This window comes from Filobasidium floriforme (assembly GCF_021052385.1).
Source record: "Filobasidium floriforme strain CBS 6241 chromosome Unknown HD553scaffold_13, whole genome shotgun sequence".
NCBI classification, from domain to species: Eukaryota; Fungi; Basidiomycota; class Tremellomycetes; order Filobasidiales; family Filobasidiaceae; genus Filobasidium; species Filobasidium floriforme.
The window spans coordinates 289,385-314,621 of NW_025763634.1; the positions used below are offsets into that span (position 1 = coordinate 289,385).

Here is a 25,237-nt window from a genome sequence, read left to right on the forward strand (position 1 = left end):
CGAGTTTGCAGACAGGATGTCATTTGTAAGTTATACAATGCAAATCCGAGACGAGTGTCCAAAGACTTGCGAATCTAAAAGTGAAGGGCTGATACAAATTTGCAGAGAGCTCGAGCGGCAAGTCCATATCACAATTAGAACCTGGAACAACAAGCATAACCCATGGAAAAGACAAAGAGAAACAAAACTGCATACCCCGGGCTGGGGGGTCAAGCCCATAAATACAAAACAGACACAACTTCGATCGCAATACCCCAACAACCTGAGCAACAGGTCACTACAAAATAAAACAAATGACAAGTCAAGACGCAACAAATAACAATAACCGACCAACTTTCCCCTCATCTGACCCTCTCAAACCCCCCCCTCCCTTCCCCCCTTCACCTTCCCTCGCAAATTGCACGACAACTCGACCTGAAACGGACTCGAATATGGCATAAAACCATTGTGAGCCTAGGATGGTCGGCAGCAACGTTCACAGAAGAGTTTCTGATCTCAAAGAGGCGGACGTCGGTAACTTCGTAACATTCAAGTGCCTGATTACAAAAGCCGAGGATCGTGCCGAATACCTAAACAGGTTCAACAAGAAGGAACTGGGCGGTAACTGAGCAGAAAGGTCTAGCGGGATATCCGAGACTGGTTGTTCCCAAGGACTTTTGGGGTTTGGCCTAGAGAGTCATTATCCCGCCGATACATTCTTTGGGATATGTTTGCTGCTTCCTTGATAACAGGCCATGATCCCGTACGCAGCTCGGGAGTATTGGTCCGCCGTTCATCGCCACGTCGACAAAACAAGCAAAATGTCAATCGGTCGATCCTGGTCCCTTGTATCTGTTGCGCTCAAGGCTTTTTCTTCTCTGTTCAAGAAGGTTTCGACCCTCGACGGGATCTACGGGGAACGTCAGTCAACTGTTGGATCGTAGGATATCTCTTGGTAGATCCTGCCAGTTTGAGGCGAGGGTTCGGACAGCGGTGATCGCGCTTGGTGGCTGAACGCGCCAAAAGCCCAAAACATGCGCTTGCCGTCAATCCGGTCAAGCGCTGAAACGCGACGTGAAACTAAGCATGGTCCAAGCTGAAAAGCAGAACAGACCATTCAATAATAAGCGGAAGCGAATCAACTGCTTCTGTGTATCTATGATGCTATGTCCTACATCATTGTCGGCCTAGATTTCAGCGTTACGTCGAGTCCGGCAAGCAGAAAGAGCTGGCTTTAGCGGGTCTTGTCATCGAATGAAGATGGTCCCTTACGCCAGAGCATGTTGTGAGGATTGACTATCATCAGCTTCTCAACTATGTAGTCAGAGGAGGCAGACTGATACCTCGGTTAGCCCTGCAAGCGCACAAGAACGGCGCCATGGGAATCCCTAGGATGGTCCCCCATACAATTGGCGGTCAGGAAGGCGAGGATGGTCAGCGAGGGGCGTGAGCGCAGACTGAAAGGTGATAACGAGGGAGTTCTCGAGGCTCATTGGGATCGTTTTGAAGCCTTTCAGGCAGGAAACGGCGGTCAGGATGACGAGGTCAAGTTGATGTATGTGCATGCACATCTACATATCTTGTAATGCACGTAATGTCATCTCGGATTTGAAAAGTTCATATGTCGCTAAGTGTTGCGCCGGAAATCACTCGAAAGACACCTGGAAACCAAGCCACCTCATCCATTATCCGTTAGACGTTCTTCTTTGCTTCCTTGTAAATGGAATACCAGTAAAGCAGATTTGTCCACCAATGATTAGCCAAGATTGAGCGCTGCTCCCGGCAAAGAGTAATTAGGTCGACCACGACTGGATTGTGGGTTTTCTACCCGGTCTTCGTAGGCTGATTGGTATGGTGAGACCTGATGATTCTGGATTGCAAACCGTAAAACAAGTGGTACAAGAGATAGTTTGCGACCCTGACGGCTTACTTACAATCGCGTTGGTTCGCAAGGTAGAAACGTAAGCAACCTTCTTCTCAACAGATCCCGGCTGCGTTGCTTAATTACCGACTGACACACACTGAAGTAGATTTTAGTAATGTTCATGTGCTCTTCAATACTCCAGCGCGCAACATAACATTAAGTAGGAGATAGAGCGGGTCACGATATGAGATGAAAGGGCGGCAACAGACTCAGTAGTGGGTATCGCTAGCATACCTCGTCTCGTTCTCGTTCTGATTTTGCTCTGTTCGAAGTCCGGGAAACCTTTTGTAGCTGACGCTGCCTCTTGACTTCCTGAAGAGAATTGCTCTTCTTTTCGGCTTTCAGCAGGAACCTTTCCAGCCAGATGTGATTAGCGTCAGTCGAGCAGCAGTGGGTAGCAATTTGGCACTGGATAAAGCCGAATTGCTGGTTGTAGTGCGTGACCGGCCTGATGAAACACCAGAATCACCTGGTGCCATTGCACTAACTCGTAAGATGCGCCATGACAAGCCAAGTTGTCTCTCATTGTGGCGACGATGTTTACGGCCCACCATGTTTCCTCCCCAACCCCAACCCCAACCTCGTTGTGATTTCTGCGCAAGACCAGGCGTTGTCCAGGTTCTGCATGGCAATCACCGCAAAACCGACCTCTGTCCGAGACTTGAGAACCGAACCACCTACACCCTGTGCAAGGAAGATCACCTATGCAAGGTCAAGAATTGCAAGGATCTCAGGCTAAATCAAGTTCCTGCGGATCTACAAGGGTTCAATCAGACTACCCTTTTGACCAAGTGTATTTTTGGGAGTTAGCAATGCCCTCATCTGATGTGATAGGGGTATGTAGACGTTTTTGATGGGATCGCTGCTAACCTCAGTCTCGTCCGGGAGAGACTGAGAGACATGGTTCGAGACTTGACGATAGAGCGATGCTCCACACGCGCCCAGAGCCCCCTTTTTGCCCTCTCCTACTACTCCGAACTACCTTTATAAGCCCCGCTCTCAAGGCGTTCAATTGTGCTACTTCTCTCGTTCCGCTAGCGTTCAGTAGGGCGAATACGAACAGTTTTTAGACTCGCTCTCTCTGCGCCAAGATTATCGCCGGATCACATTTTAATCTATCCGCACAGGCGGAGCATCATCAAGACCCTCTTTAGAAGGTCTGTATGGGGGAGAACTGCGGAGCGGAATGACAGCTCGACCAGTGGAACGTCCGAGCGGTCTATAAGTTCCACGAGCGCAAACGTTAGGACACAGATTTGAAAAGGAACTTGGAAACAGTCTGAGGCATTGGCTCACATTGGGTTTCAAAACCGCATCATGTCGAGAAGCACAGGACCGGCATACAGGTAGGTTCACGCTCAGACGGACTATGAACCATGGGATGATCAAACTACATCGCTTGAATCATTCACAAGCGCGGTCATCGAGACGGGCCAAGAAGCTGTTCCAATCGCGTTGTGAAATTCCCATCTCGAAACATGCAAATATATACGTTATAACTAAATGATATGTGATTCTCTCGCTGGACTCCGACGCGCACACATCTCCCCCTCTCCTCAAGCACTCAAGACCCGACCGAACCCCCTACTCGTCCTCCGGCCGACCGACCAGAACGGCACCATCATCACTCTCCTCCTCATCCGCCTGTCCAGCCTTGCTCGATGTGGCGGACTCTCCTTTGACGGCGTCCAGAGCCCCAGCCATCACCCCGCCTGGCCCATCGACCGATCCCGTCTCTGCCACCTCTTGCTTGTCCGCCTTTCCCTTGCCCATAGGCGTGTCCGATACGGAAGCAGCCCCTGAAGCTGGAGAGTTTCGACGTCGGAGTTCTCCCGTCCCATATCCCTTGGACTTGACCGTTTCCTTGTCCTTGTGATCTTTGGGCAAGAGGGCCGTCTCGTCCGATTCCAAGCTGCTCGAAGAGGAAGATGACGCACGGGACGCGGCCGATAGGTCTTTCAAGGTGGTCATCATGCTCTCTCGGACGTCTTGAGCTAGCTGACCGACGTCCTCGCTAGAGAGTCCTTGGGTGGAGATGGGCGGTAGGACTAACAAGTCGAAGCCGAGTGAGGGTAGATAGTAACGTGATGGCGAAAATGAAAGATGTGAGCCGGAGCTCAGCTGTGGGAATTCCAAGTCGAGGCCGACTCACTTTTGATCTTCAAGGTTCCCCGTTCAAACATCCGTTTCCCATCGAACAACCTATGATAATTCTCACAAACGACGGGTACGACCGGGACCGCCGCTGGAACCCCCCGAAATCCACGTCAAGTCAGTTCCGGCTTCCCCCTCAAAACCCAGACACCTCGCTCCCCGCACGGGCAACCCCTAACCCTTGACCCCTCGACTGGCATCTGAACTCACCTTGGACGGCCAGGTGGAACGCCCCCTTTTTGAACGGCAACAACTCGTCCTCCTTCCTCAGGCTCCTCGTCCCCTCGGGAAAGATCCAGAGCGAGACGCCCTTGCGCTTCATGTCCTCCCCGACGTGGTGCATCATCTTGACGGCGTCTTTGCTGTTCTTGCGGTCGACCATGACGGCTCCGGAGAGGGTCACTGTAGGTTGCAAGTTATTGTATTAGAAAACAATATAGGTAGGATGGAGATTGAGGAGAAAGGCGAATTGTCATTGATGCGTTTAGTAACAAATTCAAGCAGGATAGGTGAGGCGAGGATGACTGACGGTATTGTCCGAGCAGAGGAGCCCATCGTAGTTCCTTCTTGGCCATAATCACCGCCCGCTTGGGGAAGATCCTCCCGAGGTACAAGATGTCCAGGAAACTGTACACATACACGAAAACAGATATCGAGATTGTCATCAGCTTACTCCATAGGATCCCGACCACGACCCATCGTCCAAGCCCAAAGCTACCTTCCAATCTATAACTACAACTATAACCATAACCACGACTCACCTCTGATGATTCCCGACCAAGACCGCGCTCTGAGCCTTTCCATTCTCCCCCAAGGTCATCAGCCCGTCCAAGTGTTCCCTGCCCTCTACTTCGAGCTTGATACCGATCAGGGGGTAACAGAGGTAATAGAACGAACGGGCTGTTAGGTAGTTGATGTTCAGGCGCTGTGGGGGGGTCGGAGTTCGTAAGGCGGTGAAGAGGAGAGAAGGGGAAGAGAGAGAGAGATATGGGTTATTCAGAATCAGTACGTCCATATCGGTATAATCTAGTTTCGACCGGCACCCCCCGACTCACCTGCCCGACGAGCGACAAGGCGATACTATAAACGACCCCCAAGACGCTACAGAGACCCATCGTGCTGAAATACAGCGTGAGGTGGAAGTAATACCTCGCCTTCTTCGACCGGGTAGAGACGAGTCCGAGGAGAGAGATGGCCGAGGTCGAGATGAAGGCGAGGGGTTTGAGGAGGAAGGACATGGTGGGAAGGTTGATCCGAGGTCGAATAGGGTTAGCCGGAAAGAGAGAGGGTTGGCGTCAGGAATGCTACGCGAAAAGGTGTGCTTGACGAGAGCTGGCGGCCTGTGTGAGTGGACTCTGCAGCCTTGATAGATGGCTGACGGCTGACTGCAGTAGTAACCAGTCGAGTCGCTCTTGCATAGTGTGCATAGCTTGCGATCAAGAGAGACATCCGGGTACGAGCAGGGCGTGGTCAGGGCGACGCGTACACGATTAGCTAATCACGTAACATCATTGTTGCTTACGTAACTGTATATGGGCAGGTCAGTAACCGGGGGGGATGACGTCTAGAGGTAGCAGCAGCAGCAGCAGGTTGTCAGTGCTATCAGTGCGTATCATACCCACCGACCAACATCGATAGCCTATATATCTATATACACACACGCACACATACATACACACTTACAAAAGAGTTTTGATCATGGTGTGTTGAACACTAACAGTCACGGTCAGACGCGACACAAAGACTGACCCGTTCCGACCCGCCTCGCAGTCTCAATCAACCACCGTTGACCTCCCCGTGACCGTCAAAGATGCCGTCAAGGTCAGTCCCAGCTCTCTGCAATCAGACCTCGATCCCTATCACCTGACTATCAACTCATTCTGTTGACTTCCCGTCCCACTCACTCCGATACCCCTGAAACGGACCACGTAGAAATTCCGCTTCAAACCCTCGAAATCCACCAAGGCCATCTCGGTCAAGATCGACAAAAAGACCCTGTCCATGCAGGTAGACGAGGAGCTCGAAGGGTCCATAGAGGAGATAGGGGAAGAGTTGCCGGAGAACGCGCCTAGGTATATCGTACTGAGTCATGCGTTGGTGAGTTTTTGAACATTCGAAGGGTCGCTGCGGCTGGCGATACACGTCGCGTTTGGCGAAACGAAAGACGTTGACTGTTTCTGAGCTTGACTTGATTTCATTCGGGTTTCGATATGCACAGACGCACAAGGACGGCCGAGTCTCATACCCGCTCGTACTCATCAACTGGTCAGTCCCCCGCTTTGATCCCTTCTCTCCTTCGCATGACCTCCCCTAGCTCTCCTCCAAACCCGACTCTGACTGCAGACTCGGTCTGACAATAATACTGAAAGAAGAATCCCCTTTGCCACACTCGCAGGGCTCCCTCATCTTCCCCGACAGAACTGATGATGCTCCACACGTCCGGCTTGCCGCAATTCGCACAGGTCGCCGAGTGTTCCAAGGTACGCCCCCGCCCTCGCGCCGTATCTCATCCTCTTTATCTCTTACGAGAACGACGGCTGATACCGAGAACGCTTCAACTCCCAGGTCATCGAAGTCAGGGACGGAGCAGAAGGTTTCACGGAAGAGATCATCAACTCCAAGTTGCTCGGCTAGACACCCTCAATCTGTCGTGTGAGTTTATACCCTCAAGATCCAGCCAAGCGGCGGAGATAGATTGAGATCGCAGTGCGCAAAATAGGTGAAATTGAAGGATCAGTAGCCAGATGTTGTATTTGTGATTTTGTTTCACGTTTTCGTTCGGCGAGCGGGACACCCGGAGATGCATACTGTACTCATGCCGGTGTTTGACAGCGTACAAAACCGATCAAGTCGAACGAGCAGGTCGAGTCGCACAACTCGTGTGTCTGTACGCATCAGGTCGTCCATGACAGTCTTGGCAAGCTGTACGTGCGTCCACCCGTATATGACATGGATCATCACATCACATACACCCATCAAAGGAAAAAGAAAAGGAACAAGCACGGAAATACGTGGGTTTACACAGTCAAACTCCTCTCGTCTTCCAGCCTATCCCCCTCTCAGCCCCTCGAATCGCATCCCTTGTCGCTTGTCACGACCGGTTTAGGCCTTGAGAGCGTACTCTGCAGGAAATACGGGTAGAAAAAGACCATCAGTTGCCGTCCTTTGTGCGGTATTCCAGGTTGCAGACTCACTCCTCTTGGGGAAGTGGATGTCCTTCTTGTGCTGCTTCTCGGTGATAAGGTGGGACTCGTGCTTGGTCAATCGTCGTCGGATAGCCCTGGTCTTCTTGTATCGGAGGTCGAGGGGAAGGTCTGCCGGGGCATCATCGATTCGCTCACGGTCAACAACTGCGATGCCTCTCGAATGTAGCGAGAGGGCACAAGGTGGTGTACTCACACTTGGCGTTCTTGCTCTTGTACAACTCCCTGACGTTCTGCCTCTGCTTCTGGTTGATGACGGTCAAGACTCGGGCGATAGACTTTCGGACACCGTTGCTACAAAAAGAAGAGCAAGATCGTCACAGTCAGCTGGGCCGTTACCGGGCTTCTCGTTGAGGCCTTGGTCGCTCGGGGAGGTGAAAGTATGGGTGCGCGGTGCGTGCGTGTGGTGCAAGTGCAGGTGGGAAGCCAGATGCTTCTAGGTCGGGTCCGTTCGATAGTGTTGAGTATGCTCGTATTCTCGAGGTATGCCGTCCTTGATGTAGCTTCAGAGGCGTTCCTTGCACAGCCTGCATGACCAACCTCGTCGTCTTGTCTCGGTTCTTTGGCCATTGCCGCTACATGTGCGGTTTCCTCAGGGCTGATGTCGTCCACCCTCTTTCTTTTCTCGATCTCGATATCCCTGTCTTCCATCCATGTCGACCCTAGCCTTTCCGCTATCCATCCATCCGATCCGATTTGCACCTGGCACCATGCTCCTGACGACTTGCACCGCGTTCGCGCAGCACCGCACCTCGTACCCCGGAGTTCCTCGAAGACCAAGCGTCCCCATCGAGCAGGAAAGGAAAACCGCCTCACATCTTTCCGAGCTTGTTGGCCGATCCACCGGCGATCTTGGCGACCCTCAGGGAAGCCAACTCGGTCTTAAGTTCATCGAGCTGGGTGAGGAGGTCGGACTTGTTCCTGCGGGATCAAGGTGGTTGTTCGTGAAGGTAAATGAGGAGGGGAGGAGTTGATTCGAGTTGCGTTTGTGGTTTGGTTGAGAGGAGATGTAGGCGAATTGGAGTATGAATTTGAGACAGGATATTGTAAAGACGAGAGAAGCAGAGATTCAGTCAGCAACTGCAGTCTTCCTGGCTAATCACCCATCTCTCCTGAATCTCCGCTGCCACGGCGAGATGTATTCCCCCACATCTCCCGTTCCGACAGCTCTCCGAGATCTCCCTCTTTCCGTCGAGGACGCAGCGATACGCACTTGCTCTGCAGCTCGAAGGCACGGATCTTGGTGGACATCTTGAAAACTGTATTTCCCGAAACAACAAGAGAGAGAAAAAGTCGCAACCGCGTCTGAGTGTCCTGGTCGAAAGAGGTGCGTGTATATCTAGCGTCTGTGTATCTCACACTTCTTCCTTTTTTTGGGGGTCGAGTGGTTGCCGAGGTAAAGAGGAACGAAGAAGGGTCAAAGGCGGGTATGGGTGCGGAGTGGAAGATTTTGGCTGAACGAGGTGGTCGATCTGAACTTGCTGCTGGGCTGGGCTGTGGTTCGTCGCTCCGAGAGGCCGGAGCGAGGTGGTCGCCAACGAGCGAGAGAGAGAACGAGAGAGAAAGCGTGCGAGCCTGACAATCTGCGAGGAGAAAGGGTGTCGAGCCTGACAAGTTTTCCGAACGCGACGCCTCGCGAGTCTCGAGCCTAATCGACTCCGCTTCGATCCGCTGTCTGGCCACGTAAAAGCGCGCGCCTCTTATCGCCGATTACACGTTCTGACGATGATCATTCTACGTCCGGTTTCGATCTCGACCTGAATAGGCAGCGAGTGTGGCGAAATGCTTCAGAGCTTAAAGTGACTGCGCGGATCGATTCCAGGTATAGACCAGCGTTGTTGAAGGCGAACACGCTCTCGGCGTCTAGCCGGAGTGCTCTACCCTACGCTAGCGTTCCTTGCAAATCTCCTCCCCATCTCAGATCCTGTTGCCAAACCTGCGAACTCGTTGTCATAGCAATCCCATTTGATAGTGATATACTAATAACGTCGCCGATACAACCTAAACATTTTGTTATTCTTCGCTTTGTACACTCTGTGACTCCCAGAACGATACACGAGACCAGTCCTTTCCGCTCAGAATCCGAACAGCGTCTCCCCATCCTTGAACCCCCAAGCTTTCAAGGGCGGCATCGCACCATGCTCGATCAATCCGGGAGGCCCACACCTTAATTGTCCCATGTAACGAGTCGATGAGGATGTCCACGAGACATGATCAGCCCACTGTCATCTTGAAACGCGCGCTAACAGCAAAAGCAGCAGTGCAGCGACTCACAAGAACGTGCCGACCTTGTCCCCGTCAGGCGCAAAGAACCTCTCCTTGACGACATTTTCGTCCAAGTGACCCGTCGAGTATTCCCAATCCTTGCCTCCGTTATCTTTCGGCTCTGGCGGATGACTGAGCGTAAACCAGGGTTGGAATTGGTCGGGGTATCTCTGAGCATAATCTTTGAGCTCGTCGAACATCAGAATGTCCTGCAGTCGATGGTTGTTCCGAAAAGTCAGTCACGTCGAAACAGAATTCAGGCACTGAGTGATGTGACATACGGAAAGACCGCTGTTAGCGTCTACCATCTTGATCTGAGTATGGTCGTCTTTGGTGTTCTTCAAGATGGAATGAATTAACTGCCAGTGGGGCGTAAGACCTGAACAGCGTAGCGTCAGCACATTGTGGAGCAATACATAACGTGCCTACCTCAGATGCTCACCTGAACCACCGGCCACCAGGTTCAACTGTCAACAAGCGTAATCATGATCTCGTCAGTTGCAAGTACGTCGTAGAGGCGTCCGCCAGGGCTACCACTGACCTTGTCAAATTGGTAGTCTTTGTCGTTGATCTTGAATTTGCCCTTGCCCAGGTAGGTGATGTCCGACGGTCCCAGACGGATGTCGATATCTTCGCCTGTATGAAAAAAGGCTTGTCAATGGGGAGGTAATAATCGTACCGCACGGTGAAAAACATACCTATCTGCATGCAGTCGACATAGTTCGAGCTGTGACGTGGGACCGTCAATGAGATGAGTCTTGAGCGCTTGGGTCGTCAGCCTCCGATACGTACAGTGTGCCACCTGGAGGGAATTTGGAGTCCGCACTCGGGAAGTAACTCTTGATGAGCAAATCTATAGTGCAGACGAAGTCAGCTTTGGCGGAGTAGCCTGAAAACACAAGCGATACTTGCCGAAAGTTCCGTCTTCCTCGTCTGCCGTGACGGGCCTGTGAAACCATGGCATTGAGAAGCTGACTCCTTCGTAATGGAAGGATCTCGACTCACCTGGTCGGTGTATACGGCCTGGTCACCACTCCATCGGCACAGTGGAACGCGATCTGGACATGGTTCCCGATCGGCAAACCTAGTCGACCATGCTTTCCATCCGGTCGTTTAGGCAGCTCGAAGGTGTAGATGCTGGAAGCGCAGATGACGTTATTCAGCAGCGGCACAGGGAATGGTGCGATGTTGCAGCCTACCGAGTGTCCTTGCTGATCTCTTTGCGTTTGATCAAGGTTGCAGCCGTGAAGCTGTATAAAGAAACATCAGCGTCAGCCGATACTCGCTAGTAGTATATTTTGGCTAGAAACCCGTACCTGTACGGCTTCAGTGCGAAATCGGCCCGTTCCTTCTTCACCTTCGCTTGCACCTTCTTTGCCCGCTCAGCATCCTCCTTGAGGGCGTTAACACCCTTCTCGCTCAGAACGCCGATAAACAGCTTGTCCCGCTGTTCGTTTGCGTATCCATCGTGAATGGCGTTGTAATCATTCGAGCAGTCGACGGTGGCTTTTCCAGCATATGTCAAGATGGCTGCGGCTCCACCGGGATGCCAAGATCCAGGACCGGTCAGCGAACTGACGTCGTACACCTTGTTATCGATGATGATCCACGCGTCGTCAGGTTTGTTGTGTTTCTCGATCTCTTCTAGGGTGAACTGCTTCTCGTCTCCCGTTTGCTTTTTGGATGCCTCGGCCTTGACTTGCTCGGCCTCGCTGGGCTTCATCCAGCCATCATCACCTGCACCAGGTGCGACAGGGTGACGGAAGAACAGAGCCGGCTGACCGGTCGAAGGGTCGTTCTGCAGCTCGGGTCGAACTCGGTACCAGGCTGCAAGACCTTGATGAATCAGCATCTTGTGGTAATCCGGATTCGACAACAAGTCTGACCGTTGTTCATCATGCCCAGCAGATTCCAGGTGATGTGTTCCGGTTGGCTGCTCTTCATGGCATCCTAGATGCGATGTGAACGACATCAGAACTCGTTCATCCTTACTACTGCTCACGTCGCACTCACGAAAGCGCGAACGATGATCTCGGACGAATTGGAGAGCTCTCCGACCGTGACCTCACAAGACCAATGACACCAGGCCCAAAACTTGTTCCCGTGTCTCATAGGCTTGTCCAGCATTTTCCGGAAACAGAAGCGCCAGGTTTTGCCGTTGTCTAGGGAGAGCTCGATCTTCTGCACCTGGATACCTCCTCCATGGTACGCCTGACAAACGAAGTTTCAGCTGAGCCGATTCGAATCACTTTAGATCAGCAACTTACATAGCCAGCAATCTACACAAGACAAATAGTCAGCGTCTCGAGCTGGCGATGCGGAGTCTGTCCAACCGCTCACCTCGATCTTGCGCTCCAGGCCTTTAAGGCCATCCGCCTCGCCATCCAATGGGATGTATTGCCCATGGGCGGGACGGGTGATAACCGACTGTAGACACTGCTCCAACAAGAGGGTATGACTATCACTGTGGAAGAACGCCTTTGCCATTGGATCCCGCTTCGACGTGATGAAGGACGGTACCACTCGATTGTCCCATCGATGGCTGTGCCGAAACACTGATCAGTTTGCGTTCCGCCTCGCATGGATCTGAGCCTTGCTTACTAATGGGATTGGTTGGGCTTCTTGCTGATCCAGACCTTTTTGAGCCACTTGACGCATCGACCACCGACGAACGACGGGATGATCGATCGCAAGGGGTATCCATGGTCGGGTTGTAGCGGTGCTCCATTGATACCATAAGCTAGCATCACGTCGTTGGTCTCGTCCATCACGTATGAGAGGGGGATCGACGTCGCATACTTGCCCTCCGACGGCTCATCCGCGCCCTCGTAGTTCAGGTACCACCTCTCATCGCCGGGCCTCTCCTTGAGGTTCTGTTTGAGGAGAATATCCCTCAAGAGCGCTCCGGTCCACATACAAGTGGACACACCCGCCGCGCTCCATCCGAAGCCTCCGCTCTGCTTGATCATGTTGACTTCCTTTCGTCGATTCCCATCACAAGCCAGCGTCACCGGGATCTCGATCGGCGTGAACTGTTGTACTATATCGTCCATGGATAGCTCGATCGGGTCGATCAAGCCTGGGGGATCGGAAAATATTTCCAAAGTATGCGTCTCCCAAGCGAGTCGGGGGACCGCTCCGTGGTTCCGGATATAGTGCAGCTTGGTTGGGGTGATCAAGCCGGCATCGAAGAGCTCCGTCATGTTCGCCTCGGCATTCATCGGGTGCTTCCCAGTGAGCCTCAGTAAATGATCCGACCTTGGGATCCACGAATCGGGAGTGAACTGATCATCCAGCTGAACCCGCATAGCAGCCTGTTCGGTGAACCGCAACTTTCTCTCCTGCCTGGCCGCCTCTATCACGTCCACCGCGTCTTTCCCATCTAGATCCTCAATCTCGGGCTTGAAATCCTCTTGAAGCGCTTTCAACCCATGCTTCCCAAAAGCCGTCGAGGCCACCCCCGGATCGTTCTTCAAGTTTTCGAAAAAGTCCATCTCTTCGATGAACTTCTTGAACCATTTCTTTTCACCCTCGGAGAGGTTGTCGAACATGTCCGGATCGCCGTTTTCTTGGTCGTTGGACTTGTCGTCATCCCCAGGGGCGGACTTTTGGTTGGCGTCCTCGGGCTTCGTCTCAGATTTGGGCTCTTGGGCAGTTTTCTTCTTGTCTCCAGTTTCTTGGCCGTTCTGTTTCTTCGGATCCTGGTCCTTCTCCTTCCCCTTCTCGTTATCTTGACCTTCTTCTTTATCATCCTCCTTCTTCCCGCCCTCCTTCCCATCTCCCTTCTTCTCATCCCCTTCGCCCTTCTCTTTCTCTTTCTCTTTCTCCTTCTCCTTCTTCTTCTGCTCCGCCTCCCGCTCCTGTTCAGCCTTCCCAGGCCATTCCTGGTTCTTGATCGACTTTTCCGTCGTCCTAAATACGCCCGACGCGATTGGTCGGATCACATCGTAATATGTCGTTTGCGACGTGACGGGATATGTCAGGATCGACGTGAGGATCATAACGAGGCAAGGATGGAAGATTAGATCAGATTAGTTGTACCGGACCATGACTAGGGAGAAGTAAATAGCGTTCGACTTACGGGAGAACGTAACGCGCTGCGCCGTACAGCTATTCCCCCAGCCACGAAATCGATCAATTAGTCTGACAGGACCAGACCCAATTCCTGATCTTCCCCCAGACAGAAGAAAAACACTCACCAACGGATCCTCCAACTTCCAATCCTTGACCAACTCCTTGACCTCCCTTATACTCAGACACAGTGCGGGATCATCGAATAAAGCTTGCAGGGCTTCGTCCCGATCCTTCCCCGTCCCCTGAGCTCGTTCCAACAACCGCTTGACCCGCTCGACCTGCTGGGAACTCCACTTCTGGGAACCTTTAGGTGATCGGCCCTGTAGCGTCCCCAGTACGTCTTTGCCGACATCGTCCGGGCGGTTCAAGAGGTGACTCCCGACGGAAGAAGGATCGTCCGAATGCACGTAATCCGACCTCCCATGCGTCCCGGCTAATCTCCCCGTGCCATCCCCGCTCTGCTTCAACGGATGATGCCGACGCAAGAGGGTGGAAGGTTCTTCGTCCAGGTCTTTCTGGGTCGCATAGGGGTATGAAGAGAGGTCCGAGTGGGTCTTGTGGATGGTATGCGATTTGGGCCAGATAGGGGTCGAGAAGCGGGAAAAGTCGGGTTGGTCCGATGAGGGAGAGGGGGAGGTCGAGGGCATCTTGAGGGTGGGTGGGTGTATGCAGATCGCAGATCAGATTGAGCTACTAGCTGGCTATGAACGGTACATGTGACGACGTGCTTTGTGGTAGCTGATATATATACAACAGTCTACCGTCTCCCGATCTCGTGTGAACTTGTGGTTCGATCGACGTCACTCTTCATCGTTCATCGCCCAGTCACACAACTATTCTCGGTTCAAGCCGAGGGAGAGAGCATCCGTCGACGGAATCAAATGAAATGATCAGGAACGGAAGCAACGGACCGATGACCGGGGTGACGTATCAAATTACGTGATGCATGTACTCCCGGAAGTAAATCAGCTTCCGAATGGGGATTTAATACAAATCGAGGGTGGGGGGTTGATTTGTAGAGCGAGCGAGCGTTGAGGTTGATTTGTAGTTTCGAACACGACTAAAAGTACAAATCAACCTCGCCAAAACTACAAATCATCGACCAACCTGCAACCTCCCCCGCCTCTCTGTACACAGCTCTGGCTTCCCTAGCACAGGAACACCAGAGACACAGATCAGAAGAACAAGAAGGACGATCAACTTTTGCACCGATCCCGTTCTCCGCTGTATCTGCTCGTCGATCATGCCTCAGGAAGACCAGCTCACCTCCTCGAACGGTAAGCACACAGCCTTACCGACCACGACTACAAAACTCCGTTTCTCACCACAAACCTGATCATCCTCGCTTACTTCTTTCGTTCTGGCTCAACTCCTCCTTTTCGGCCCGGTGCTTTCTTCCAATCCGTCGTTCGTTGTTTCACCTCATCTCCGGGCGCCTAACATCATCAACATTAGAAGGCGAGGTTGAACCATCGAGGTGTTCTTCCTCATTCTCTACACCGTCGACCTCAACATCAACGTCCATTTCCGCAACAACGACAAATCCAGCGTCTCGTCTCGTCCTGGGACTAGCCAACTTGACAATCGTGCCTGCAACCGCATCCCGGTCGAACCCGACCAGAGATCGACAACGAAGCCGACCCCCAAGTCCGGGCTTTCATCCCGCAGGTGTTCCTGCTAGCCACTGGACGACGAGGTGTAGGAACATTTCCTGCGGTCGAAGTTCACGGACCGGAATCAGTAATAGGGTACGGACTAGGGCATCTTCAATAGGATCGTCCCCGGATCACCATCGTGGGCTTTATCGTCATCGGTGTTGTGCCGCTCGCCCTTCTTACCTCGACCACGACCTCGACCTCGATCTCTTCTCCGACTACTACGCCAACTCGAACTTCAACTCGGCGCTCAACCCGGATATAGACCTCGACCTCGACCTAGACCTCGACGTTGACGTTGACATGCCTTTCCGGTCCAACCATATCCCCCCCTCACCAGCCGCTGAACAGTGCATGAACCCGCAATTGGCCAGTCGGACGGTCTTGAGGTGTGAAAGGCCGTACCTCGACGTCGACATCAAGAATGTCGATCGTACGGGATATGAATACGGGAATATGGACGAAGATATGAATATGGGTAGTGGTAGTGGTAGTGGTAGTGGGAGGACGTATTCGTACAACTACAACTACAACCCAGCACAGGTCAGGGTGAAAGAAGAGTTCGAACCCGTTCCGAGGTCGGGAACGGGGTCGGGGTCGGGGTGGGTCTCGCCGTTTGAGAGTTGGCAGGGACATGGCCGACGACCGGTTCAGCTTGGGAATCGACCTGGAAGAGGTCAGAGGGCTTTTCAGATGAAATCGGAGATGGGGTCAAAGGTAGAAATGGGAGCCGAGGTGGACATGAGGATGGGGTATGATATGCGACCTCGCGCGGGGACAGCACTGGGTTATCATCAATATCCCCAAGGTCACCAGCGCAGTGGGGGTCGGTCTTTCGATATGCAGCCCATGGTCGTGAACATGCCTCCGATACAACATACCGGTCCGCCTCGGTACACGTCCGACGCGGGTTTGCCGAGACTAGCGAGTCAAGGACAATACCAGAATCAGAATCAGGCTCAGATGCAGGGACAAGCACAGGGACACTATAATGAGGAATATGCTGCGAGCACACCGAGCACGACCAGCTCGGTATATCAATACCCTGGACCGTCTTCGAACGCGAACCCCAACGTGCATGCGCAGATCGGGGCTCGGGCTGGTTGGCACCCTTCGGGTTCGGAGCGAGGGACCGACTTTGGCATGCCGGATATGGAAAGTGCTGCAGGGACGGGAACGGGACAAGGGAACAGTCCTCTTAAGGTTGGATTACCTCGGACGAGCTCGTTTGGACTGGGCGCGGGATCGGGAATGGGAGCGAGTGGACAGATGGGTCTGGGAGATCCTTCTGGGAGCGGGATGGGTGAAGGTTCTGGGTCAATGGGACAGGGGGGACAGTCCGGTCAACCTGGTCAGATCGGAGATGGTGTAGGAGCGTCCGGTTCGGCTCGAGGTGCGGGTGCGGGTGGAGCAGGAGGTTCAGGTGGAAAGGCGGTCAAGAAGAAGGCTGCGAAAGCCTGTTTGCAATGTCAACGAGCGCATTTGACTTGTGATGATTGTGAGTGCGAGGTCCACAACCCCGTGACGCACTTTTCAGGGCAAAGGCGGACCGCTGAATACGGTCATTTGCTTTGTGACAGCTCGGCCTTGCACACGTTGCGTCAAAAAGGGTCAAGGTGATCAATGTTGCGAAGGTCAGAGGAAAAAGGCGAAATATCTGATGACCGAGGCAGAATTAGGTGAGCCGACTGTCATCGCGGTCTCGCACACCCTTGCTCCAGCTTGACTGATATCATCCGCTCCTTGCGCAGCCGAACATAACGCGAAGAAGCGGGAACGAGCCCGGGCGAGGAAGGCGCCGACGAACCCGGCAGTCACCTCGGAAGGGACGACAACCACGACATCGGTCGTACGAAAGTCATCAACGCCCGCGGCAACGCTGCAGAACATTCCGGATCTAGAGGATGATATGATGACTGGCGGTAATTCGGGCAGCCAGGAGCTGAGGGAGCCCGAGTTCGACCTCTCGCTGGACCAGGGCTTCCAATTCGACTCGCAAGCTGCAAATCTCGAATACGCCGTGCTCGACTCGATCTTTGCCGACCTGCCTGGTCTAGCCGAACAGAACGGGGTCGAGTCATTCATGAACGCTTGGCAAGGCGCCGCCATGGGCTCGCAATCGATGATAGGCGGCAACGTACCCAGTCAGACCACACTTGACAGCGACATGATGGACTTTTCAGTCGATGCCGGTTCTGGCGTGGGCGTTGGGACCAATGTACCTCCCGCCCCTGGCACGCTCGGGTCTGTCGCTACGCAAGTGTCTGCCAGCAGCGTGTATGACTTGGTGTCGGAACCCTAGTGAGTTGAAATGAACAGCTGCGCAAGGGACATGATACAGCTGTTGATCCATTCCTTACAACGCTTAGTGACTATACTGTTAGCTATCACCAGCTCATGAGATTCTTGGCCAAAAACTTTGACCAGAAGAGTATCCTTCGCGTGGTAAAGAGTCTGGCTGCCTTCCGACCCAGCTTGATCGCCCTGCAGTAAGTCGCAGCCTGCAAGGGTCAGAGCGTCTGTTGTACTGAATATGCCCTTCGGCTTGTTAGGATGCCCTTGTCGTTCGAGGATGAAGTCTTCTTGGAAAAGAGTTTCCAGCGGACTTTGATCGAGTTGGACAAACTAATCTCGTATAGCGGGACGCCAACTGCCGTATGGCGCAGAACGGGCGAGATCTGCGTAGTCGGTGACGAATTCGCCAGACTCGCTGGATGGAATCGCGCCGACTTGTTGGGTACCAACAGCAACAAGGGCAAGTTCATCTATGAACTGTTCGACCGGTCATCGTAAGTCTTTGCCGCATGCGGATTCTCCTTCGCATTAGACTGAAGCGTCAATGGCATACAGGACCGTCGACTACTTTGCCAAGTTCAGCCAACACGCATTCGAGAACACCGCTCAGAACTTCTACATGCAGGTCGTTCTACAGAATGGCGGTGAACAGAGCGGTGCCAAGGAGATCAAATGCGCAGGCTCCTTCACCATCAGAAGGGATGTCTTCGATTTAGTAAGTTTGGCCTTCCGGATGCAAAAATCCTGCTGTCAAGCTGAACGAGACTCTGTCTTGTAGCCTTGCGCTGTGATTGGTCAACTTCTGCCGATCACTGGATGAAACCTCATGGCCTGCGACATGCAACTGTTGAAACTGACGTGAGATGGTACATCGAGACAGGGCGCTTACCAGTGACGATGACACGAGAATTGCTTCCCGATATCGATGCTCTTGTTTTACGATGTATACATCGTCATTCACCGTCACATCGCAACTCGTGTAATGTGTTCAGGACAGAACATCTATGCGCCGGCTCCTGCAACCAAAGCCTAAATTAAGTCATACTACAGCCCAACCAGACTAACCGATTAATTACATTCTGGTTGTTTCAGCGGTCGCGTAAGGATTGATTGCGCTAGCTTTTTCGTCCCGTGTAGCGCGCATAGTAGTGTCAACTTGTCATGCGGCTGTCATTCGATTAGTCTGGCCCTCCCTCCCCTCTAATCGCGGCTCACCTCACCTTGGCTTTCGAAAGATAGCCGTCGGACCAATCTTACTGCGTATCGTGTATTACAGCAGTGAGCTCAAGGGATATTCGTGAATTCAGGCCACCTATTTGCAGTCTCCTGACCAATGTTGTGAGGTGTTTCAGTATATTCGTCACCAAGCCCCTTTTCACTATTCTTCTGGCAGTGCCATGTCGCACCAACAAGGGCCTGGACTTATTACACAAGACTCCCGCCCTCTATCAACTCAGCATATCCACACCCATCACTTCCGATGCATCACCAAGCACCATCGCTAAAGGGTTCTTGCCGGAAGGATGGACAGAAGATACCGAGCTACCAGTCCAGGATATGAGCCAGCTTACAAAGGCACTTGTTGAGGGCACTAAACCCCTAATACAAGGAATATCACACTCGGAGAGGTTCTTGCACAGTTTGATACGTCGGCAAAGGGATACAATTGCCTCGAGATCACTGGGTCACCTCTCCAGAATGCCAAGGAGTAAGCACTGCTTTCCCACTCTTCTCTTGCACATCTGCTGACCCCTGCTCATTGTTACCTTGCAGTTGTTTCATGCACGATATGTTGGCTAGGAATGCGGCACATCAAGAAGAATAAGAAGTTGTCAAAGAACTGGTAAAATGGAGAGCATTTGCCTGGACAACAGATAAACAAGTTCGGCTCTTTCAGACGCAAATACTGCAGGCACGGTCACCGGTGATCATGAGGATGGTAGTGAATGTTTCGCTATGCTTGAAGTTGATTACGGTCTTAAAGTGAGTGGCCTTTGTTGCGATGGAACCCATCCCACTACTGACAGTAGCTCGATTATAGGTATGTGTTAGAGATTGACTCCCTCGACGGAGGCTATCAGGGAGAACGGTTCGGGCATGTTCTATGGACGCGATCGACGGACGTGATCGACGGGGCTGACCGCCGGGATGGCTGGTCGCGTCGCTCCGACAACAACATACCGGAGTATATAGACGGCGGACTTCGGTGGAGACCTATCCATACCACTGTATTAGATAGTTCTACATCCGTTATACAATCCGTAGGCTTAGAACCTAGTACAAGTCCCGCGTAGAGGAGCGACTAAGGGCATAGCAGGGCTCACCCTTAACAGTATGGAATATCTTTCGCCCCAACAAAGGCTGTGCGGAACACCTTACCCTTTGGCCCGGAGACCACCTGTACATTACAATTTCAGGTTCATCAGAAGGAGAGCGTAACTGACTACAAGCATACAAAATCATGAATTCCAGCACTCCTCACAGTGTCTGTCTCTCCCAGACAAAGGGGATCAAGGGTCGTGAAAATCAGCTCTCAACCTTGGAAGCCTTCATACTTTCTTCTTGTGGTTGACGTGTATTTTGCACAGATTGGCTTCTTCGGTCCTCAGGTGGAAGGAATCACCGAGCCCCGCAAGTTGATCGGATGTCGCACAGGTAACATTGCGGTCGATAAGGACCTCATTGTTTGAGGAACTCTACCGTTCCAGGACAGTAGACCAGGGAAGTTGATGTCTAGCCCTTCAAGATGTTGCAAAGGGGTAAGAAGCGGTATCAAGCCAGGTAGATCTGCGGGATATCGAATGCATGACTCATGATGTGATCAGAATACAATGGTCTTGTGGATGGCCTCGAAGCGCATGTCAATTTTCTGGCTGCGCACCTTCCGGTGCACGACGTCATTTCTGATTTGAAGAAGATTCCGACCACCGGAAAGGATGCCAGTGAGTCGTAATTGCAGAAGAGTTCAGATCTGTTCTTCAATCTGTCTATCTCGATCGCGCATTGGCCACAACCCTCATCTCACATACCTATTGCTGCACCACGCTCCTCATCTGTGATTTTGCGATACCTACTCCTGGTCCTACAGTACCACCATAGCCCTGCTCAGATCCGCCTCTAGTACACCGTCCTCTATCGTACCAAGGACAGTCGAAGGTCACGAGATCCGATCAAAGCACAGCGAAACTCAGGTCGAGACCTTGGCGTTTGTCACGAGGATAGGCTAAACAATTTACACGATGAGATGACCCTCATAAATGGCCATCGTGGAAGAGACATCATCAACCATCATTACGTAGTTACCGGTCAAGAACATCACGACTATTGTGCAAGGCTTCATTACTGCTGATTACCGCTCAGGACATCGACAGCCTCCACGATGTATCCACCGGTCAAGAAGATCTCTTTTTCAAAGGTGGCTCGGAGCGCTGTAAACAAACAGCTCGATCAGAAGCACTAAACGATATTTCAAGTCAAGAGACTGCTGTTTGAGTGATGATTGCGGCGCTGCTTTAGGCAACGGCTCAATGAGGAGCTCTACGCGATCAAAGTCGGATTCGTCGACTTTGAAACGTTCGAGGTCCAAGCAAGCCGAATTCTACATGCAGCAACATGTACCGAGATCATATAACGGCTTTGGCTGTCGACTTGCACTGGGCATGTCAGGGTCTACAATCTGGAATAGATTTCAAAACACCACAAGCATATCAAGAGTATCACTACGGAAGGCCTCGAGTAGAAGTCCGAGTAGCGGTCATTCGCGAGCTAGTAGTGCTTCTCTCGACTCTCAAGCCGGTTGTCGCACTGACAGATGACAACCTCTTTGGCGGGACGCCGGTATTTCCAGTCATCTGCCTGTTCGTGACATATTGCCTCGGCGCTTCAGATGGACGACCAACAGTCCGCTCGAGACCCGAGGCCGATGGTTGGGTCATACGGGTTCGGGCTGCGGTGGCGTTTGAGGTCGCGCTAGCGCGCCCTGTTATTACGGACGAAGCAGTCGTCGAAGCGCGTTGGGCAGAGACGACAGAGCTTGCAGTCGATGATACTCGACTCCTGCCGATCATGCTACTATTCGTACTCGCTCGGCTAGCGGGAGCAGCGATCCGGGATGTTCTAGACGTGGGATCCCTGATCCCCATCGAAGCCAAAACTTGATCCGCGCTGGTCCCGTTTGTTCGTGTTCGAGATTGGCCTAGCGCGGGGTTGGCAACCGGGGGCTTGGATGCAGCGGATGGGCGACTTGCGGCTTTCGGAGGCGATGTTTTCGTGCCCACAGAAGGAGCTCGAGTGGTGTTCCCGAAGCCTTTGATAACGAAGAGAATTATCTCAGCTAATTCTCCTGACCGGCTGGCCCGCAAGCAGGACTCACGTGAGGTTCCGCTTCCCACAAATCCTGGCTTGGGCGCTTCTACCGAAGTCCTGCTAGTAACGCGGACCCTGCTCGGTTGTATCGTAACACTGGATGAGACTATGCCAATACACGAGGTCAGCTACTTATGTGAGACGAATGTCCTAGCTGCAACCAGACCTACTTTGCGAAGGGTCCATAGTCGCGTTGCGTCGGTGTCCCGTCAACCTACCCAAATCTTGTCCAGACGAGGTCGCTCGAGATCGCGCTCGACCTAAGGTCCCAGTCTGAGTCGGATCCATACTCGCAGAACGGCGATGCGTTCGGATACTAGTCTGAGCAGGATGAAGTCGCCTAGCATCCTTAACGAAAACTGGAGTCGCAGGGCATCGCACACCTGAACTGATATCCAACGGTGTCTCATCGTAAATACTGTTGTTCGGACGATGGGGTCAACTCCGCAATCATTTGAACCCGAACAAGCCGGTGCTGCAACTCACATCTTCAGCACTTTCTCTAATTGTTCCCCATGTAGCAAACCCTCTGCCTGCATCTTTCGGGCCCACGCCATATTGTCCATGACAAACGTCCACCGCTTGGCGTCCTCCCACGCTTTCAACTTGGTGCCTCTCGCCTCATCGGCTTTGGCCTGTTGATCCACCTTCTTCAATCCGTCTTTCGATAAAGTTGGGTCAAGCTGAAAGACGAGCCTCGACGGCTGAGTCGTATCCGTGCTGGTCATTCGGGAAAATTCGCGTTCGACTTCGTTCATCGCGCGAGGTTCTGGTGCCGGCTTGGTCGGGCTACCGGGAGATCCGCTGGAAAAGATATTACGCAGCGATTGACCTGCCGATCGAGACGGCCCAGCCTGTATGGTGGGTCTATTGAACAACGTCGAATGTCCGTCGGTCCTATGCGCAAGCACGTTCATTTCCGCAATGATATTACACGTCAGCTCAACGATCTTGCAAGCCAATTGACCATGTACTACCCACCTGATCCTCCTTGAAGCCCTTTCCTGTTCCTCCGCCGTGGCGATGAACGGGTTATCCTCCTTCATCAACTCGGTCACGCTCAAGTCTCCCCTCCATTCCGGTTTTCCATCCTTGCCCACTCCATACATGTCTTTCGGCAAGATCGATGTTCGCTGAAGCATCGTCTTAAGGTCCAGAGTCTCGTATGCATTATCCATGTTGTCGGGCGGGGCTAATAATCCCGCTCCCGCTCGGGAGGTGGTACACTTGAAGGTTTCCGCCGCATTTCCGTTGATGTTTCTGACCTTGTGAGGCGAACGTTTGACAGTCGCAGTTGACTCTGCCGGTCTAGGAGTAGGCACCTCCACAAGAGTCTCCATCCCCCTAACCTTTCGCGCTGGTCTCACCACAGGCAACCCTTCCATCGTAGTCTCATCCCCGATCATAGTCATATCCACCCTCCCCAAAGCTTCCCTCATTTCCTTGTCCTCGTTCATCAGGTTCGAACCCAGTATCGAAGAGCCGAGGTTCATCTGTTGACCTAGGTCCAGGCTCGTGTCCTCCAAGGTGATCTCACTCGCCCGTCCTGCCTTCTCCTCGTTCTCCCCCTCCTGCACAGTGAACTGGTCGAATTTGGAAAGGAAGATGACCGAATCATCTCCGATCTGTCCCAGCTCCGTCCCTCCCAGCTCGGTCCGCGTCAAAAGACAGCTCTCGTTCAACATCCACGCGTCCCTCCTGATTCCCGGTGTGTCAGGTAAAAAGGTAGACTTGTCCCCAACGCCCAGGTTTTCTGGGCTGTACATGCTGTTTACTTGCAAGTTATCGTGTTTTGAGTTGGTTTCGCGCTTCTTGGGACCGGATGGGTTGGTATGCTTGACTTCCTTGACCTCGGGCTCGGACCCGCTCAATAGGGTGTTATCGTGACCAGAGGTCGAGGTGCCTGGCCGAGGACTGGCGGTAGCAACACCTTCTCGAGATCCAGACCTCCCGCTCCTGCCTACCGTTTCAGGGACGTTTCCTTCTCGAGGCGAGCTCGAGCTCGAAGTTGAGGTTAAGGTAGGTCGGACCTTGTTCGGAGTATTCATACACACCGATGTAGCTGAATCGACACGAGCATCGTTAACCTCCTCCTGGTTCGCTTTATTCTGTGCCTTCGCTCCTGAACTTGAAGCTGCCTTTTCCTCCGAATCAGTTGCGGTAGTCCGAACCGGTTGGCTCTTTTTCGGGGACGTCATCCCCTCAACCTTCGCTTCCGACCCCACCCCGACTCCCAAACCTAGCTCCAAATATTCTCGCCCGGACGGGGACCTCCCATGCCCGTACGACTGTCCCGGGTCTCGGCGCTTGGTCGGAGGTTCGACCTGGATCTGGATGTTCACTGCTGATTCCACGTCGGGTTCGTCGCTACGCACACTAGGTACGTTGACGTCGATAGGTTCCGATGAGGGTGATGCTGATTTCAGCTCGAGTGGTTGAGGCTGATAAAGTTTCACCGGGATTACTTCCAAAGTAGATGGGACACATGTATCCTTGGTTGTGGTGTTGGTCGAGGTCGAATGGAGGAAGGGGTCCTGCTCGTGTCCTGAAACCGAGTCTAGGCTCGAGGTCGACTTCAAGTCCGGTTCGGGTCGAGATCCCAACTTCGGGACCTCCAGTGTTACGGATTCCAACTCTTTCTCGTCGACTTCATAACTCCTTGCTAGATCCTCCTTTACTCTCTTCTTGAACGGCGTCTTCACATCCACCTTTGGAACGCCCAACAATCCTCCAATTCCTATTTCCAGCTCTTCACGTCCGTAGCGTTCATCCGACCCGTTCGCTTCAGACCTGTATGGTCGAGCGCGGGTTGGTGTTTGTTGTTCCTCTACAGCCAAGTTTGACTGGGATAGGTGGGAGGTGGATGTAGGTGTCGGTGTGAGCTTGTTCATCCGTCTAGCCAGGAAAGGAGAGAGGGGGAGTGGGATCAGGTCTGGCCGCAAGACCGACGGAGGTGGGTTGTCCTCCATCTTCAAACTCTCTTTTTATCCTTGATTCAGATGTGCGGATTTGATGATCTATCGGTGTGTGTCGCTGGTCGGTGTCGAGTCGTTGTTGGTAATGATAATGGTTGGGGTGAGATGCATGAGATGATGATGATGATGAGACAAATGGTTGATCCATCTTCTACCCTCTCGGCGGGGGCTACACACAACAAACAAACATCCACACCACTCTGATTGATGTCAGGCTCATGATATTAACGTAATGTGTCATGCCGTAAACTGACGGACATACGGATATACCCCTGTCGATATACCTTAAACATTGTGATGTCCGCCTCCCCTCCTCCCGTCTCCCCCAACCGCAACAAACGCGGCGCG

General features: G+C 52.7%; 6 protein-coding genes across 6 annotated transcripts; 2 read left to right on the forward strand and 4 right to left on the reverse strand.

Moving 5' to 3' along the window:
• Nucleotides 1–3,826: 3,826 nt before the first annotated feature.
• HD553DRAFT_257375 (uncharacterized protein) lies at nt 3,827–5,295 on the reverse strand (the record flags this gene model as incomplete). Its single annotated transcript, XM_046177366.1, has 6 exons — nt 3,827–3,951; nt 4,056–4,148; nt 4,268–4,459; nt 4,587–4,684; nt 4,819–4,982; nt 5,113–5,295. Coding segments are annotated over 6 exons (855 nt in total), but the record flags the coding sequence as incomplete, so codon positions are not given.
• A 367-nt stretch (nt 5,296–5,662) lies between these two features.
• Nucleotides 5,663–6,980, forward strand: HD553DRAFT_312679 (uncharacterized protein). The gene is made up of 7 exons (XM_046180120.1): nt 5,663–5,758; nt 5,828–5,878; nt 5,990–6,154; nt 6,276–6,322; nt 6,453–6,537; nt 6,623–6,709; nt 6,777–6,980. Exons 1-6 carry the CDS (start codon nt 5,756–5,758, stop codon nt 6,689–6,691), a joined length of 420 nt encoding a protein of 139 aa, XP_046035958.1. The 5' UTR covers nt 5,663–5,755; the 3' UTR covers nt 6,692–6,709; nt 6,777–6,980.
• Nucleotides 6,981–8,642, reverse strand: HD553DRAFT_312680 (putative ribosomal protein L35). Its single transcript, XM_046180121.1, has 5 exons — nt 8,474–8,642; nt 8,077–8,181; nt 7,457–7,554; nt 7,252–7,371; nt 6,981–7,179 (listed from the first exon to the last, which is right to left on the reverse strand). Exons 1-5 carry the CDS (start codon nt 8,509–8,511, stop codon nt 7,160–7,162), a joined length of 381 nt encoding a protein of 126 aa, XP_046035959.1. The 5' UTR covers nt 8,512–8,642; the 3' UTR covers nt 6,981–7,159.
• Nucleotides 8,643–8,987: 345 nt separating this feature from the next.
• On the reverse strand, nt 8,988–14,347 carry HD553DRAFT_312684 (uncharacterized protein). Its single transcript, XM_046180122.1, has 18 exons — nt 13,725–14,347; nt 13,607–13,635; nt 12,127–13,437; nt 11,866–12,067; nt 11,793–11,804; nt 11,539–11,736; nt 11,412–11,475; nt 10,842–11,352; nt 10,725–10,775; nt 10,531–10,662; nt 10,438–10,472; nt 10,318–10,378; nt 10,224–10,252; nt 10,067–10,161; nt 9,968–9,992; nt 9,807–9,904; nt 9,535–9,734; nt 8,988–9,426 (listed from the first exon to the last, which is right to left on the reverse strand). The coding sequence occupies exons 1-18, from the start codon at nt 14,244–14,246 to the stop codon at nt 9,336–9,338; spliced, it is 3,666 nt and encodes a 1,221-aa protein (XP_046035960.1). The 5' UTR covers nt 14,247–14,347; the 3' UTR covers nt 8,988–9,335.
• A 2,227-nt stretch (nt 14,348–16,574) lies between these two features.
• On the forward strand, nt 16,575–18,369 carry HD553DRAFT_273168 (uncharacterized protein; the record flags this gene model as incomplete). Its single annotated transcript, XM_046177808.1, has 7 exons — nt 16,575–16,752; nt 16,835–16,944; nt 17,026–17,555; nt 17,624–17,743; nt 17,807–18,043; nt 18,105–18,264; nt 18,328–18,369. 7 exons carry the CDS (start codon nt 16,575–16,577, stop codon nt 18,367–18,369), a joined length of 1,377 nt encoding a protein of 458 aa, XP_046035961.1.
• Nucleotides 18,370–21,085: 2,716 nt separating this feature from the next.
• Nucleotides 21,086–24,976, reverse strand: HD553DRAFT_47623 (uncharacterized protein). The gene is made up of 5 exons (XM_046184252.1): nt 22,896–24,976; nt 22,401–22,811; nt 22,085–22,332; nt 21,922–22,020; nt 21,086–21,855 (listed from the first exon to the last, which is right to left on the reverse strand). Exons 1-5 carry the CDS (start codon nt 24,881–24,883, stop codon nt 21,269–21,271), a joined length of 3,333 nt encoding a protein of 1,110 aa, XP_046035962.1. The 5' UTR covers nt 24,884–24,976; the 3' UTR covers nt 21,086–21,268.
• Between the last annotated feature and the right edge of the window lie 261 nt (nt 24,977–25,237).